This window comes from Malurus melanocephalus, unplaced genomic scaffold (assembly GCF_030028575.1).
Source record: "Malurus melanocephalus ecotype Western Australia unplaced genomic scaffold, MMel_1.1 scaffold_23, whole genome shotgun sequence".
Classification (NCBI taxonomy): Eukaryota; Metazoa; Chordata; class Aves; order Passeriformes; family Maluridae; genus Malurus; species Malurus melanocephalus.
In genome coordinates, this window is record NW_026623255.1 from 2455444 (window position 1) to 2472731 (window position 17288).

Consider the following 17288-nt stretch of genomic DNA (forward strand, 5'->3'; position numbering starts at 1 on the left):
AAAAAAAAAAAAAAAAAAAGCAAAGAAAATAAAGCAGGCTGACGTTTCCCTTCCCTTGGCCACCTTCCCCAGCTCAAACCTCTCTACCACTTCCGTTTACACCAGTGGGCTGTTAAGGCTTCCTTTTTCTCTGATGTGATACCCAGGAGATCCTCCAGGCACAGCAAGTGCTCAGCCCAGCCATSTCCCTGACCAACAGCCAGTCAAGCAGCAGAAAGCATGCACTCAACACCTCAGACACTTACCCTGCCACAGCTATTTGTAAGCTTGAATTTCCTAACCTAAACATTWATATATTACACATTAAAGCAGGCACATGCCAAGTATAAAATTTACTCTCAGCTGATCTCCCACACTGGACCTCCGAGCCAGGTGATGTGAGCCACACACTCTTAGAAGTGTGTGCAGCAAAAACTGCAGGATAAGTCTAACATGCATGGGTTTGCTGATGATTGGGTTTTTATCTTGTACTCCAATTGTTCTGTGTTTTTTTCAAGCAAATATTAATTTCAGTACTTAAACCACTAATCATGAAATTTTCATTTTGTGTGTGTTTGTGCAGGAAATAGAGTAGGAAGATTAGACCTTAAAAACCACAAACTACAGCAAATCACATGTAGTACATCAATCACCTATAACAGCCCAACTCATCATGACAGAGCCTCGGAAATCTAGTGGACAAGAAACACACTCTGGGTATAAAATTTTAAGTCCAAGTTTCTGTCCCCGAGCTCTTGTGAGACTCACCTGGATGGCAAGACTCTTATTTCAATCCTCATATTTGCTACCAAACATTAACTTTAAATGGGGGTAACTAACTGAGCTAACAACCAAAGCACTGCCAGGAAAACAAACAGAATACACACAATATTCTTTGCATATGCTGTTTACCATGCATTTTCCTCACTATTTCACCAAAACATGTGATACAACCTTACTGCTTCAGATTATACTGCAATATGAAGTATGAAGGTCTGGTGCAAAAATTCACTAGAAGGAAGTGGAAAACCTTTGCAGTTTTCTGTACACAAACACTGGATTGGTCATCTCCTTCGTGGTACCGAAGCAAAGGACCATTTCTACTCCAGCTCTTTTTGAGGTGACAAAGACTACAAGTACTCCCCTGCAAGGAAGAGTTTCCACCAGCTCCAGCTTGAGGAAAATTAAGATAACTGGCAGCAACTGATGCTCTGGCACCAAATAAACAATTTAATTAGCTGACAGGTGGAGGGAAGTAATTATTCCTCTCTATGCAGCATTTGTGCGACCACATCTGGAGTACTCGGTCTGGTTTGGGGAGTCCTGGGAAAAGAAAGACTGACGTACTGGAGCGAGTCCAGTGGATGTCCACAAAGCTGCTGCAGCACCTGATGTGTGAAAGCTGAGAGAGATGGAGATGGAGAGGAGAGCTGGGTTTGTTCAATCTGTCCTGGGAGAGACTCAAAACCTGTCTGGATGAGGCCCCGGCTTTGAAGTTACCACTACTGAGATCAGGGAGATCATTTCCTTCAAACCTAGAGCTCACCTCAGAGATGCTGGAAGGACTATTAAAAAGTAGTTTAATGAAAGAACTATTAGAAAGCACTTCTAGAAAAAAGTGTGTTAGCTCTAAAGAGAGATCAGTTACAGAAAATAAATTTTTGCAGTATGATTAGGTGAAAAACCCACAGGTGATCATTCTTTTAAACAACATTAGGAGTTTCTCCCCATTGTCCCCTACTCCCTTCTTTAAAGCATGATGTGAAAGAGTTCAAAGCTACGTATGTACCACAATTTTAAAAGGTTCAGCAAGTTCCCATACCAACAATCATAAAGAAAATCTACATGATGTGGTTTGACTGCAATTTTCAAGATATTTTCTCAGAAATTGTACCTCACACTGGCAACACACTGCTGATTATAGAAGAAATTCTTATCACACTCTGGGGTAACTACATTACCAGCAGAGATTTTATTTCCCTTGCAGAGCTGCTCACACCTGCATTTTCTTAATATTTCTGTGATATTTCACTTCCAAAAGAGAGTGTCAACAAYGGTCCAGTGGCACTAAGAAATTCATAGAAACGTACTCCAGCTTCAAAATTAAACTTGAGCTGCAAGCCCTCTGAACCAGTTTACTTTGGTAAGACCTCACTCATCAAAAATTGCTCTCCAGTTTTCATGGTGATGCAATTTGAATGCATCCTTCTTTTAAAAATTGCACTCTGTCACAGCACTAATGCATAATATCATTGCACAGTGCCACCTTAATGTTTGTGGGTAGCTGTTATAGATGAAGCTCCTATGGAACATAATCACTCCTCTTCTGCAGATAATGTAAAAAAARAGAAAATAATAAAAATTATTTCTTTCAAGTTCAGTAACTTTAAAAACAAAAGCTAGTTTGAGTAGTCTGATGCTATGAAAACGAATATTCTTCTAATTAATCCACTCTTTCTGGTCATTGCTCTCTTGTCTCTTCTTTTTTGTGTCAAGAAGTTAAATACAGGTTCTACACCACCACACGCTGCCACACAGATACACTCATGCACACAAGCACATCGGGGTGCTCCTGGAAGCAGGCACATGAGCACAGTGCTCCTGTGGGATGCTGTGTCTACCCTGAATCTCACTGAGAGCTCCTCTGCCCACCTTGGCACAGTGCTGTGCAGGCGTATCTTGGGTCCCAGACTTGCTCCATCYGAGGAAATAAAACCAAAGCACTCCTGCCCACGTGCAGGCCCGGATTGTTCTCAGCACAGTCCTGCTGTGCCACACTAGCTCTAAAAAAATATCTTCTGCAAGATAGAAATTCACAGATCATGGAGGAGCTGACCACAAAAGCAAAATTCGGCTGACTCGTTTGATRCCTTCATCTATACATGTCACAAAGCAGAACTAACTCTGTTGCGTGGGGAGGGGGAAAAAAACAACCCCAAATAAYGTAACCTCACGAATTTAAATTAAGATTTGCTGAAAATGCAAGCAGGAGCAGAGACAAGGTTACCTCACCCTTAAAGAAGTCACTGAATCACACTGATGGTCAGTGGTTTAAAAAAAAAAAAAGGTCCATTAATGAAAGAAGTTTTTTAACCTTTTGCAAAACCAGCAGTGAATTGCTGTGAATGACGAATCATGAACCAGTGCAAAGTGATGCTCTCCCCACCCTGCCTGCAATGACTGAAGAGAAGGGACACAGTCTTCCCTGCACACTTTTATCTGCAGCCCTATTTGTTCCTTTTTGGCAGCCCCACTTGAACATTAGGACAAGGAGTTCTGCAGTTTTTAAACATGTCAGTAATGCTGCCCTAAGCAAGAAAGACAGTCAATGCTTGTCTTCCACCTCCCCCAGTGCACAAAAGGTCACTTCCGACCTTCAGTGTAGGGGATGTTTCTTCCACAAGGTCACAACATTCAGCAGCTCTCTTCTCAGCCAAATTTTTGGGCTCACTGCTTTTCCTACAAAAGGGAAACTGTTAGAGRGGTGTTCAAAACAAATTGAAGGCAATGCTGTGTGTGGGGTTTTTTGAGAGCATACAGTCTGTATCCTGAGAGTTAAATCTGGCTCTTCAATTTGTCAGCTCCTGCACACTGATCTTATCCCTGCTGTAGGCTGATGGGCTTACAGAGTTTTTCAACAATGATTACAATGGGCTGCATTAAACACTTTTTTTTTTCCTTTTAAAGGTAGTATGCCTCAGCCTTTCTGAATAAAATACAAGAGATACTAAAAWAAAATAAAATAAAATAAAAATCCAACAGCTATTTCTCTTCACAAGCCCATAGTATGAATTCTTATGACTATAAAAATCACTGACCATTCAAAGATACCTGGAGAATCTAATATTTGGAAAGAAAGGCCTGCATATTCAGCTAAAGACTGTAAATTAAAATTATGAATTACTTCAGATACTGTGCTAGTCTAGAAGATTAGTTTTAAATAGTTTTATTCCTTCCTGAAGAGAGAGAAACCAGCAAAACATTCTCAATTAATTTGGAAATGGGACCGAGGGTTTCTTGATGAAATCACCAATTTAAATGATGCATAGAGTGATAACATCCAAAAATTTCATAATCTGTTGGCTATCTCACAGATGAAACCCAGAAAGAAATTTAGGAGTTTTCAGGGAGGCAGATAGGCAACAGATAGAACTGGCATTTTTGCTGGTCTTTAAACAAAAATCGCGCTGGATATGGGCTCCCTCTGCGTAATTCAAACTTTATTAGCACACAGTGACAGCATGCAAGAGGACCTGCTCACAGGGAGATCTAAAAACATGCAAGAGGTCATGAACTTCRACATAATAAACGCCCTCCACCCTTAACCTCACCACCAAGAACAAACACTGAGCATTTACATGTAACTCAAGATAAGAAACAGTCTAATTCCYTACTTAGACAACAGAGGTTTTCGTTCTGAGTCTTAGAGATGCTCTTTTCTCTTGGGAAAAATATATCATATCTTYCTAGTGAGGGGCTGCCCATAAAGAAGAACAGTACCAGGAATAAATTAATATCCTTTCTTTTAAGGGCTTGCGAGTTGCTTTTACTTACACCTGCTCTCTTCCCCTATCCCTGGGGTGAAAGCAGCTGGCTGGAGGACACAATCATCACCATCTTCCAAACAGGGCTATCAGCTGGACTTCTCTGTTAAGCCCTGAGAAATGAGCAGGTATGGGATTGTGTCCTCTGCTAAATTCTAGGAATCAACCAGGTTTGGGATTAAGCTATGTGCCCAGCACTTTCATCATCCACTGTGGTGGCTTCTGGCTTGGAGAACTTCTGAACCTACCAACAACAATTCTTCTCAATTATTTGGGGCAACAGCATCAACTTCAACTATAAGCCCCAGAGTAATTCTGTGGTTTAAAGGTCAGGCATAAAGGGAAAAAAACCCAACATACTTATTAAAAAAAAGAAACAAAATAACAAAACCCCAACACAATTATCTGTACATTGTTATAATGAGCCAAGATAGGAAATACATGATATTCCAAAGCCATGCCAGGAAAACCTTCAGAGCTGTCTTTTTTGTAAGGGTACACAGCTGCAAGTCAAAGATCAACGTTACGCAAAGTGCTCTCTCACACAMAGGTTGTTCAAAAAACAAGGGAAGGTGAAAGGTCTTTATTAATACAATAAAAGGCCTTCAAATGAATGTTAAAGTTTATTTGCTAAAAACCAGCAAAACAAAAAAACCCAACCCAACCTCCTCCCCACCCCCAACTAGTGAAAGAATAGAAATTGTAATGAAAAATGATGCTAGGAATCACCTGACAGGCCATTAGAGAACTCTCATGGAATGGTAAAGGTTTTCTTAAAAAAAAGCACAAACCTGAATGGGCATTTAATATTAATCTTCATTCTCACAGCCTGTTTAACTTCTCTGTACAGCTTCATACAGCAAACTCAGACCTGCCATGATTGAGATTATCTGGCAAAAATACTTTCATCTTGGACTATACCAAAAAGGCTCCAGAACTATTTTGGTCAAATCTGTTAACAGAGGAAAACTGGAGCCAAGAGGAAAAGGACAATTTTAAACAGAGAAGATATTTCATCCAAGCCAAGCCAATCATTTGAGGTTTCCTCCTTACTCCTCCCAAAATCACTAAAACAAGAGTTATTTTCATGTTAAAGTGGTGCCAAACACTTCTTTTCTGTTGAAGCAAATGTCCTGAATCACAGACACAGACTCAAGGGCAGCTTCCTCTGCCTGCTTCAGCCAGCTCTTCCCTCAGTCTGTTCCCTGTCCCTCCACCCCAGTTTCTCCCCTTCTTGGTACATTGTGCTGCTGCCATTACCATCACTTTCAGCTTCAAAACRCTTTCCAAATTCACCACTGCGAGCAACAACACTTTGGTGAATAAACCAATATTTTTTCAAGCATTTCTGGAAGCCTCAGCAGTGACAGTACATTTTGTCTGAAGTGCAAGGTCTCAATTTCAGGTTATAATCGTCCTTACACAGCCAAAGCTTTAGATGTTAATCTGTCTTTTAGAGCTCCCAGAGCTGCTGCAAGGGAGCTTGGAGGATGAGCAGAAGATCTTTCAGAGGCCACCCCAAGARCTGTGAAGCAAAGTGAGCTATGTGAGGTGGAGTCTTTTTGTTCAGGGCTGGTTGACGATAGTGCCTTTGTTTTGGGGAGAGCAGRGTAACTGCTCCCAGCACAGGATTCGATACTATTAAAAGTATCTGTGGCTCCTCTGAGGAGCTCTGACTGCGCTCCTYTGTACTTCAGAGCACTGAACACATCACTCACAGCTGCTTCTCAACATCCCTCCTTTCTGGTTGTAGCCACGGGGAACCGAAAGCAGGAGGGAATAAAGAATTTCCCTAGGCTAGAAAAGGCCTCTATGCATTGCTGTCTCCTAAAAAATCCACCAAAATAGAGTAAAACAAGTAAGYACAGAGGGGTGACCTTCCCTGTTCTCATCAAAACATTCTCACATCGCAGCTGCCTTGTGGAGTTCATCACATTAAACCACATCTTGATATGATGAACATCAACAAACTTGCTCTAAAAATTTAAGATTTTGCCTTAAGCAAGAAGAACTTATTACTCACAGATACTTTAGAAAATTACAGTGTGGAAGGGGCAACTTTCCGAGGTGCACGACTTCTCTGAATCGGGAGAACCTGGGATGGAAAATGTGGGGTAACCTCTACCTATGGCAACTCATCACAAACAATGTCAGCAGATCCACTGGATTGGGATGTCTTTGATAAAAGGAGCTGCATTTTGGGAAGGGCAGCAAGTTTAAAATTAATTTGCTGTCCTCTTCCCCCTTGAAAGAATGATTTAACTCAGACCATTTAATTCAAATGGCTTGATACTGCCATGCTATCTTTTTTGATAGCTTTTTCAGATGAAAAACATTCATTCAAATTAATGGTATACAAGAATAGAGCTGGTCAGGAAAAATCGGACAGTCATTTTCTGCAAGATGATTTAGTTCTATCCACACCCTAAAGCTCTGCTGCTGATTTTATACTCCAGTAAAAAGTCAAGGTGTCAAAGGTTTTATTTTGCTCCAAACAGGTGGCAGTATTTTCAGCTGAAATCCTTGCTTTCACAGCAACTTACCATTTAAAACAGTCAGAGGCAAGATGAGGCATCATGTTTTGCTTGACTTGAAGTAATACAATTTTTCACCTCCCCCAGTAAAAACAGTGATAGTGTTCAGCTTTGTTCCCATTCCAAGTGAAGTAAAGTTCCAAAAGAGGTCTGCAAAATGTCACTGTTTTCCTGCAGCCAGTGGTAAGGACAGCAACAGGGTACTTCTCCTTGGCTGCCACTCCTGTAAGGTCAGGCCTGTTTCTGGTTTCAGGGCTCAAGGACACCTCCCACAGACAGGTTTAACTTGACCACCCTCAAACAGGGAGGCAATCCTCTGCCTGAAACCCCAGCACTGCCTGAGTTAACAAGTGAGACTGCCCTGGAGTGCAACGCGCTCCTTAACGAGTGTCACACACTCTCGGATTTACCCAAACAGCTTCAACCTTTCATGTTTCATCTGCACCTGTCATTTCTCTGTCTGGAAGTCAAGCACTAAGGGCAAAACCCATGGCAGGATGCAAATGCTAGAAATCCCAATTCTTCTACACCTGCATGTGTGTCGTCTACCGAAATACAAACTTGAGTGGGTTTTTTTTGTTTGTTTTTTTTGTTTGTTTGTTTGTTTGTTTTGGTACTTTTTGTGGGAGTTTTTCTTTGGTTGGTTGATTTTTTGGTGTGTTTTCCTTGTTTTCTGGTATGTTTTTTTTTTTGGTTTTTTTTTTTTTTTTTTTAAATATATAAATTATAACTTACCAAAAGCAGGTTAGGGTTTTTAAAGTCTACTAGTTAACCCTAAGCCACCGTGGTACTGAGTGAGACACCCAGCAGGCAGGCAGATGCAGCCCTGGAGTTTCACCTCCTTCTGAGGCACTTTGCACTGGGTGTCCCTGGCAGCATTTCCCTCTCCACAGCAGCCACTGGGAATGCAGCTCTGAGGTGCACAATGAGCATGGCACAGTGAGCAGCCACATCCCCCACTCAGGAGTGAGAGATCCAGGGATCACAGCTCAGGGTGCTCCACAAACCCTTTTGTGGGTTTTGCCTCAAGTAAAAGGCTGACTTGCACAATACAGATCTGCAGGCCTTTTGTCACCAAAGGGATCCTTAATTGCTGGATTTCAATGAGACTGCTCGGGTGAACTAGATTTGTCAGTCCAAGTCCTGTTTTTGGAGTAATGGGTCAAAATTACTGTGAAGACACTTCTGYGGAAGCTGCAGGGATGGGAGTGGGACGGGAGTGATTGGTTTTCTCCCTCTGAAAGGAAGGTCACTTTGACAATACACACTGCCAGCAGCAGACCTGCCCATAAAGCAAATTACAAAGTGCTGTCCATGACACAAACAAACACCATTATTATACAGTCAAAGTAGTGCCCAAACTGAATTAAGCAGAACTTTACAGAACAAGTTCGAATCAAATATTAATGTGCACCTCAGAGAGGAGGGTGAAGGGAAGATACACGCCTCTAACTCTTTTTCTCCCTGAAGTAAAGGCATGCTAATGCAGCAAGACAGAAAAGTGAAGGTGCTGGTTAAATAAAAGTAAGTGGGCATAAGACAGCCAACAGCTCTAAGCTTTCCTTAACACAATACAATATACGATACTGTAGATGTACCCTGTTACAGTGTTAAATCATCACAAATGTGTTAGGCAGCTTTCACTCACCTTAGCTACAATTTTATTACACTGTATATCCAATGCAGATGATACCATGTCCAGAGGAGTATACTCAGCTTAATTCAGCTAAGMCACAGGGCCAGTGGCCACAGAGGCCGTCATCTTATCAGACTCCACTCACGGATTTCAGATGACACCATTTAGGTAATTCACATAAAAGTATTGTGGAATCTACCATAGTAGATTATAGTAGTAGAAATAACTAGTTCCTCAGCAATGTTTTTTCTTACTCATATGAATTACAAATTTATCAATGGGTTCTAACTTTTAAAGACACTTGCAAAAATGCTTAATAAGCAACTTCTCCATACCACCTTCTTCACTTCAGGCTTACACTGACTGCCATTCCCATATGCAGAAGTTGTTTGTCCCCTGACTGAAAAGATGTTTTTACTCAACGTCAAAATAACTTTGAGAGAAGGCTGTTCAGGATTTTGTACATAACTGGTATTTCATACCACTATTATCCTTCACCAGCAGGCAACACAGAATTTCTGAAACAACATGCCTGAAGCATAAACCACAAAGCACCACAGCCASTGGCCTACCATCAGACAACTTCATACTGAAAATTGCTTCTTYTGCCAAAGACAAGCCACTCAGATGAGGAAGTAATTTGTTGGAGGTGGAGAAGAAGGATGCTTACAGGCACCCTCTAAGAAGCATCTGAACATTTCAACAAATCTTCAGCCAACTATCAACAAAATACAAATTTCTAAAGCATTAATTAGGTAATCTTTCTCTTTTTCGTCAGAAGTGCAGCTTTATGGGGTAAAAAGGACTTAAGAAGAAACCCAATGTCTTTTTCACAAGAGATATCATTCTTAAAATTGTTCTTATATTGTAAAAAGACACTGACCTACTAATATTCATCAAACGCTATTAGTTTTCTGAGCACACAAATCAAGGTGCTGAAAACTCCTGTATCACTGGGGCAAAGGTAACAACCTTTCCACTTTACTGRTACTAAATGAATGTGCAACTGTAAAAATGAACTATCGCCCCTCCAGTTTCCCACTGGATCAAGCAGTGGCTACAATGGATGTAACTGAGAAACTGGAGATGCTGCCTTCCCTCCCTTCCCACTCTGGTATTTTTCTTCTGCACGCCTTTGTTCACTTAACAGAACTTTGTTTGAAGTGTGTTTTTACTCCTTCACTGCATGACAAACCCACACAGTCAGGAGACAGGCTTATAAAAACCACAGATCTCCAGCAGGGAGCTCAACGGTGGGTGTAATATTGGACACAGCTCTCCATTCATCATGCACATTCTCTGGATTTCAAGTTGACAGTGTCCCTTTAGCTTACTGTTCCTCCTCACGGGAGACCAGACAAGTCAACCCTAATGAAAACACTTCCTCCACCAGCATATAAACAAACGGATCTTCACCTGCAACTGCTCTCAGCTTCCAGAACGCTAGTTAAAAAAAAAACATCAAGACAAAAACAAAAGAAAAGAAAAAAAAAAGGGGTGTGGGAAGGAGATCCTGGAAAGTGTTACAGCTGCAGGAATGGTGGAAGGAAGGATGTGGGAGTTAAGGAGGTTGTATACAAGGAGGAAAATGACAAGGTCTCAAAGGCGTTCCCAGTCTTGTGCACGCATTTCAAAAACCCGGTCCGCCCTGGCCACTCGTTATTTAGCATTTTAAGAATCAGAGCGTATCAGAGTGATTGATGAGCAACYGCAGAGGGTTGCTTTCCACTCAGCCCAAACCTTCTCCTCCAGCACCTTCTCAGCCCTGCCCTCCCCGTTACTGCTGAACGGACCACGGTATCATGGTCTTGTTCCCACAAAGTGACMCCCTTCCCTCTCCCAGAGCTCACGCACACGCAGAATCCACACAGAGCAGAAATYGGGCGAGATCCCGAGGAAGCAGAGGCCAGACAGAGCGTTATTAAGGAGGTCAGGAGACACGTACACTGTGGCTCTGCAGACGCAGCAAAACGCTGGCACCCATGGTGTGGCGTTTGGTATCTCTCCCTAATCTAAAATGTAGCTGAAAAGGAACTGGCACCGGATCAGCGGCCTCATCTGGGAAGGAACAGAGAGGCTCTAGGGGAGAGACAAGAAACAAGCCTCTTTTCACATCCTACCACCCTTGGGCATTTTGTGCGTCCCTTCTTTCTTCCCTGAAAGAGGCCTTTGTCACAGACGCGCAAATCCTATACGATTTATTTCAGAGGGAGAGAAGGTCTTTTTATTTATTTCCCCCCTCCCCTTTTTCGCAGTTCGACGACAACAAATACGTCCCTGTGCTGCGCCCCCTCCCCTCTCCCCGGCCGGCGTCCGCGGGGGCGGGGGACACCGACACGGGCGACCCCCGGGCACGCAGGGGCCGCGCACAGGCGGTCACCGGCGCTGCCCCCGGCCCTCCCCGCGCTGCGGCCGCGGTCCCGGTGGGGGAGGCGGGCACGGGGTCCGCGTGTGCRTGCGTGGGGGAGACCCGCAGCAGCGCGGCCGCCTCCCCTCGCCGGGAGCCCCCGCACCCCATCACCGCTCGGGCGCACAAAGGAAACAGACCSGCCACAGCATCTATCCATCCATCTATCCATCCATCCGCGCATCCCTCCGCCCCCGTTGGCCCCGGGCGGGCTCCGGCCCCTCCGTTACCTGAGGCGGCTCAGCTCGGCTCGGCTCCTCTCAGCTCAGCGCAGCGCGGGGCCGGGGCGGCGCCGCCGCACTCGCATCCTCCTCGCTCCGCTCCCCCGCCGGCTGCCCCCGCCCGCCCGCCCGCAGCGAGGGGCGCCGCTCCGGGCGCCGCTGCCTCTCCCCGGGGCGGACGCGCTGCGCCGAGCCGCGGCCGGGCGCGGAGGCGGCGACTCCGTGCGGCGGCACAGCCGCAGCCTGGGCAGGGATGAGCTCGCACGGGCTCTCCGCGCTGCTGCCGCCGCCGCCGCCTTCTCGCCTCCGCTCCGCCCGGGCGAGCGCGGCTCGGGCGCTCCCTCCCACCGGGGCTCCTGACAGATGGCGCAACCGCAGCGCCGCCGCCGCCCGGCCCCGCTCGCCCGCCCGGAGCCGGCAGCCRCCCCCCCGCCCGCCTCGCCCCTCCGCGGGGGCGGCCCTGACTGACAGCGCCGSCGGCCAATGGYGRAGCGCGKCCCKCAGCCSCCGCCGCTCTGATTGGTGAGTTTGGGGGGAGGCGGGGCGTGCGGCCGCGGGCGGGCAGCGCCCACAGACGCCCCCGGGCAGCGGCCGCCGCTTCGGGCGACCGGCACGGCCGTGAGGGAGCCATTCCCGATCCCGGCACGGCCGGGAAGGGAAACCGGGGGCCAAGAGGAGGGAAGAAGGAAGGAGAGATGGCCGCTCCGTGTCGGGGGTCGCGGCCGGCAGCTGCCAGCGCCTGAGCKGTTCGCGATGCTCCGCGCCCCGCTGGGGCGCCTCGGGAGGCGGGAGGAGTGAGCTGAACGTCTCAACATCCCCGATGAATGGAAGAACAATCCTAAGAAGATTATGCGTCTTTGTGAAAGACGACGTCTTGTTTTACTATTACGATTTTTTTATCCCTAATTCTTGAATTTGGCAAGAGTGGCTGATAAGGCACCGACGGTAATGAAATACGCGGAGATTTTCCAGAGTTATTATTTTTTTTTTCCATTTTCCACATTTAATCGCGGAGTATTTCAGCCAGCAGTGTTGTGAGGAGTGTCAGCCCCGCGGTGCTTGTCTTTCAGGGGTGTACCTGCTGTCCCCGCAGCGCGGCTGGTCACCTTTGCCGTGTTCAAAGATGTGCAGCCTGCGCTGTCCTCCCGTCACCGGGCACTCTGCTCCACAGACGGGTGATTGGAAAAGTTCTCTGTACACCTTGTTCCCTCCGGATTCTCAGCAACGCCGTAAATTCTCCCAGCATTTCTCAAGGTGTTGCATCCCCGTCCAACGCCCACTGAAAGCACCKCATGCTCCAGCTTCAGGTCCTCTCCCCAGCACAGCCCTGTCTGTGACCTGGAGTGCTCCCATAGACAGATTGGCACATCTCCCTGTCATTTGTCTCCTAGGTTTGGAAAGCTCTTTTGCCTTAGGACTGAAGAAATTGTAGTTTGGACTAAAACAAGAACAGGGCAGACAAAATACAAATGCAGAGGGAGAGAAACWTAATTAAGTATGTTGAAACAGCAAAGAGAACTATAACACAAGTTTTCAATAAATGAGGTTTACATTTCTCTCTCACTTCTCCTCCCTAGATTTCATTTTTGTATGCTGGTATTTAACCAGAGAATCATGTCATCTTGACAATTTGATTTCCTGATGAAATTACAGCTTTACAAATTCAAATATAAACTTGTTTCTTATCAGAATGTCTACAGCTGAGTGTTCAGAGCGAAAAAGGGTTTCACTTCTCTGTCTAGGCGACTGTGTAGGTTGTGTGCAAGTGACTCTTGATCATTACATTTCAGGACCAGAGTTCGTTCCACAAGTTCAAAGAATTTGGAGAAGATGGGAAATTCCGAAATAAGATGTCATGTGTGTCACTTCTCATTTTAAACCTGATTGTAGATGTACAAAGGAACAAGTTTTTCAGGCTCCCAGGTAGCTCATTTTTAGTTTCCATCTTAATCCTTCTATGCAGATGGACGTTTTTAACAATTTATTTTCCCACATAAAAGTAGAGATGTGTAGAAAAGTAGAAATGTGTAGATCAATTGAAAACCCAAMTTTTGATTTTCCTCCTGTTGGATGAAAACTGCAGCTTGGTGCAGAGGTCTGATTATTTCTGTCCAGAAACACTGATTGGGACCCTGCTCCTGTAGRCTTTGAGGAGCTCAGGCTGCAGCCACTGGTCCAGCAGCAGGCAGCAGGTGCCAGTTTGTGCAGAACAGAGCTGCTGCCCAGTTTGGGGGCAGATTTATGAACTTCCAGCTCGGAGACTCAGGACTGAAAATGGTGTCTTAATATGCCATGCTCCTCAGCAGAAGCCAGCACGTGGTTCTAGGAAAAGGGGCATATTTGCATTTCTTGTTTACCTTTTTTATAGGTTTATACATAATCTTGCCTCCCCACAAGTAAATAGAGGTTTCTTGGGGATCTTAAGCATCTTGGAAATTAATCAAACAACCTGATTTCTGCAAAAGGGAGAGGAAAGAAATGCACTTAATTTTATAATCAAAAAAGTGTTAATAAAGAATCTTTGTCCAAAATTTGAATGCTCTTGCATTTGTGAATTAAAGTGTTAATAAAGAATCTTTGTCCAAAATTTGAATGCTCTTGCATTTGTGAATTTAAAAAAAAAAAAAACACACACACAAAAACCTGCTTGACAGTCTTCTTTTGAGCCAATCCAGAAAATAACCAACTARTCAATGAAAGCAGACCAAAACAATATCACACAGCAGCCACAGAACTGCTCTAAGCCTGGGCAGACAAACTGGCTCAGCAGCATGTCRTAGAAAGTCTGACTCTGAGCTGGTGTCCCTGAAGAGGAGCAAGGTGTAGAGCCAGGAATCAAGTGTTGGCAGCTGCATGGGAAGCATAGGAAGGAGTCTTGCGTTTTCCCTTCAGGGCATCTGGAATTTCCTCAGGATCACAAAGGGCAGCAGAGCTGCTGTGAGCTCCCGCAGCCCCCGTGGCACAGGTGAGACGTGCTGGAGTGTTCCCTCTGATGAGTCGAGCCCACGTGTTCCCACAGTGGCTCCTCCTCACACAAGTCTTGTTCTTCAGTGCCCAACACCATGGTTTGACTGTATTGATATTTGCCTTCAGGAACCACCCAGAAACTCTGACCGACACTCTCCTGGTTAAACAGAAGAAATAATTGAATTTACCTACATAACAMAGGAGCAGTTCTTTATGCTCTGCTCTTATTCTCTCAGCTTTTCTAAATATCTCAGTCTTAAGTCCATGACACTGTTTTCTCTCACCTTCATCTTTGTGGCCTTCCTCTTCATGCCAAACTACTTTCTTCTTTCTCCAACCTCAGTTTAAAAACACTTATTTATTAAAACCTTGGAATTATGTCTGCTAAGATGCTTCTTCTTTAGTCATTTTCATGGAAATACTGTCAAAACCCTAATTTTGCAGTCACATGTGCTAAATGATGTGGTGTCAAGATTTTCCCCTCTCCYTCCTATTCTCTGCTCCTATCTTCTTATACATGGCTTTTCACAGCAATGTTTACAGAAAATTACAGAGCCTGATTAGAATTTATTAGTATTATAGTTTGTCATCAGGAAATTAGGTGTAGCAGTCAGCAAATGACATGAGTGTCTTTTGGACTTGTCTATGGAGAAGAAATAAGTGACAGGTATCATTAATGTATGCTGAATAAATAATATTCACAGTTTGYAATGAAAGGTAGCATTTTGAGAAGCAAAAGATGGTCAGAGTTGTGATAGCAAGGAGCTGTAAAGGCAGCTCTTTTGTAGAACAGGGCAGGACATCAGTTCAATTTCCTTGGTTGTGTCAATCCACTCTTGGCAAAACTAGGCTGACTCTCAGAAAAATGCATCAGAATTCTTTGCTGGATTCTTCTGAGCCATAATTTTTTAAGGTCAGATTCCAAGGAGATTTTAAAAGATTCCTGGAGTGTTAAATTTTACAGTGTCTTCTTTTTTTCTGTTTGTTTTTTTTTTTAATCACAAATGTTACAATTGAGATTACCTTTCATAGGGATAAACAAATGTTGTGCTCAAATTCTTTGCTGAAGCCAGTACACTATCACAGAATGATAGGYTGGTAATCTGCTTCACCATTTTATCTTCTGTCTTATCCTTCCTCCCTTTTTACATTGCTAACTTGGCAACACTTCCATTCAGTTTGGTTTTCGCTGGGTGTATTTTACCAGCCTGTCATGTATAGCATATTATAAATAATTACAGAGTAGTTGGGGGGGCTCTTATACGGGGGAAGAGATCTGAACTTGCCTACAGTATTTTAGGAAGCTGACAGTATTTGCCTCAAACATCCCACTTTATTTTCAGGAGGTGCTTCAACTGGAGAGTGCTAAATGGTTCTTGCTGAGTCACAGGTGATTACTTGTGAGTAACATGGGAATGCTGAGGTGGCAGGGCTGTCCCTCTGGGGACAACATCTTTGAGGTGTGAACAGCAGCCTGGAAGCAGAAGGGAAGGTTTGAGCTGARCTCCTCATCCTGCTCATCAGCAATAGTCACACTAATACACAAAAGCTGAAGGAAGGGATAGRAAAAGAGCACTTTGCCTTTTCAGTATTAGATGATTTGTGGGAGCAAATAGACAGAAGAAACATCATCACCTTRTATCTTTAAGGAATAAACAGAAGAGGCCTTCCTTGTTGTTTTAGAGGGTCTAATCTCAAGCATATATATTCATACAAGYTTACTTTTCTCACTGCCTTAGACCAACCCTAAAATAAAAATTGGAAGAGGTCTTTCCCCAGACTACATAGAGGTTTTCCAAAACCAGCAAAGCAGGTGTTAAACTGTAACTGTAGCATCTCCAAATGAAATCACGTATTTTCTAAAAGTTAAATTTCTTTGTTTATAAACTCCAGATGTGTCTGCACTTTCTGTGGCTACATATGGACATGGGGAAAAACACACACACACAGGACAACCTTAGGAAATCCAGAAATAACATAAAAATATTAAAGATATTTTTCATAACTTCCAGATTTATTAGAAGTCACATCCTACTCAAGTCAGAGAAAAATTTCTTACTTTTATTTTGCGCGCTCAAATAAATATTTTAAAATCTCTATGAAAAGTAGTAAAATGTATTGACTTTCAGCAAAAATATTTTTTAAATGGCAGTGAGGAGCCTGTGGGATGAGAACACTGGGGATAACAGTAATTGGTCGCATTTATAATCCAGCCAAAGAAGATAGCAATTGTCTTTTTGGGATAATATATTTTCAAAGATACAGGAGGCAGTGTGTATATTACATCACATAATTTTGTAGAARTGAAGAACAGATAATATACTTAAAGATGTGTCACTGTCCTCCCTCTGCTGTCAGCATTAGCCCTCTGCTGAGCATCAGAGGAATGCTGGGAAGGCTRGCTTCCTACGGTAGAATAAAGCCCAGGTTTATTCTTAAATATTGCTTTCTTCATTTACTTGTAGGGACCGGCACCACAGTAGATGCACTGATGAATTGCAGATGTATTTCCAAGAAATAGGTCCACACAGGGCTTTGTGATTCCCAGAAGTATACACTTTTCAAAGAATTACCTCCAAATGCCAAAAAAAAAGTAAGTAAACAGTTTCTTGTCTGCCATTGTTTGTCTCCAAGCCACAYTGTAACAGAACTATCATAGCAATCTTCGGGTCTAAAATGTCAGCAGGTGCTAAAGAAAAACTGGTTCCATGAGGATACTCAGATTATCTGAGGGAATATTTTGACTGTAGTGCTTCCATCCCCAACATATAAAATAGGGATAAAAATTTCTTCTTACTTGTGCAGCCTGAAGATTAATTAGTATTTGTAAAGAATTATAAATATTCTGGGCAGGCTGTACTGCAGAAGTTCATGAAGAAAATTAGTAATATTCTTTGCATTGTGGGACTGAATTTCCGCACAGTGCCACCTCCTGAATGAGAGGAGAGGAATATTTCTATTTCTCTCTCTGATCCTTTTGGCCATTACRTCACCAAATGA

General features: G+C 43.9%; 2 protein-coding genes across 5 annotated transcripts in view; one reads left to right on the plus strand and one right to left on the minus strand.

Annotated features, from left to right (window-relative positions):
* The window catches only part of FYN (FYN proto-oncogene, Src family tyrosine kinase), a 136308-nt gene extending 124862 nt beyond the window's left edge, over positions 1-11446 (minus strand). For 2 of the 4 annotated variants that reach the window (XM_057390195.1, XM_057390198.1), the window contains exon 1: positions 11331-11446. The gene's annotated coding sequence lies outside the window, so the exon portion shown is untranslated. The remainder of the gene's footprint in view (positions 1-11330) is intronic. The other 2 variants (XM_057390194.1, XM_057390197.1) reach the window with 2 other exon arrangements.
* Positions 11447-12444: 998 nt separating this feature from the next.
* CCN6 (cellular communication network factor 6) overlaps positions 12445-17288 on the plus strand; it is a 67376-nt gene continuing 62532 nt past the window's right edge. Inside the window, exon 1 of the mRNA XM_057390119.1 lies at positions 12445-12550. Coding sequence (XP_057246102.1) covers positions 12445-12550 — 106 coding nt within the window. The remainder of the gene's footprint in view (positions 12551-17288) is intronic.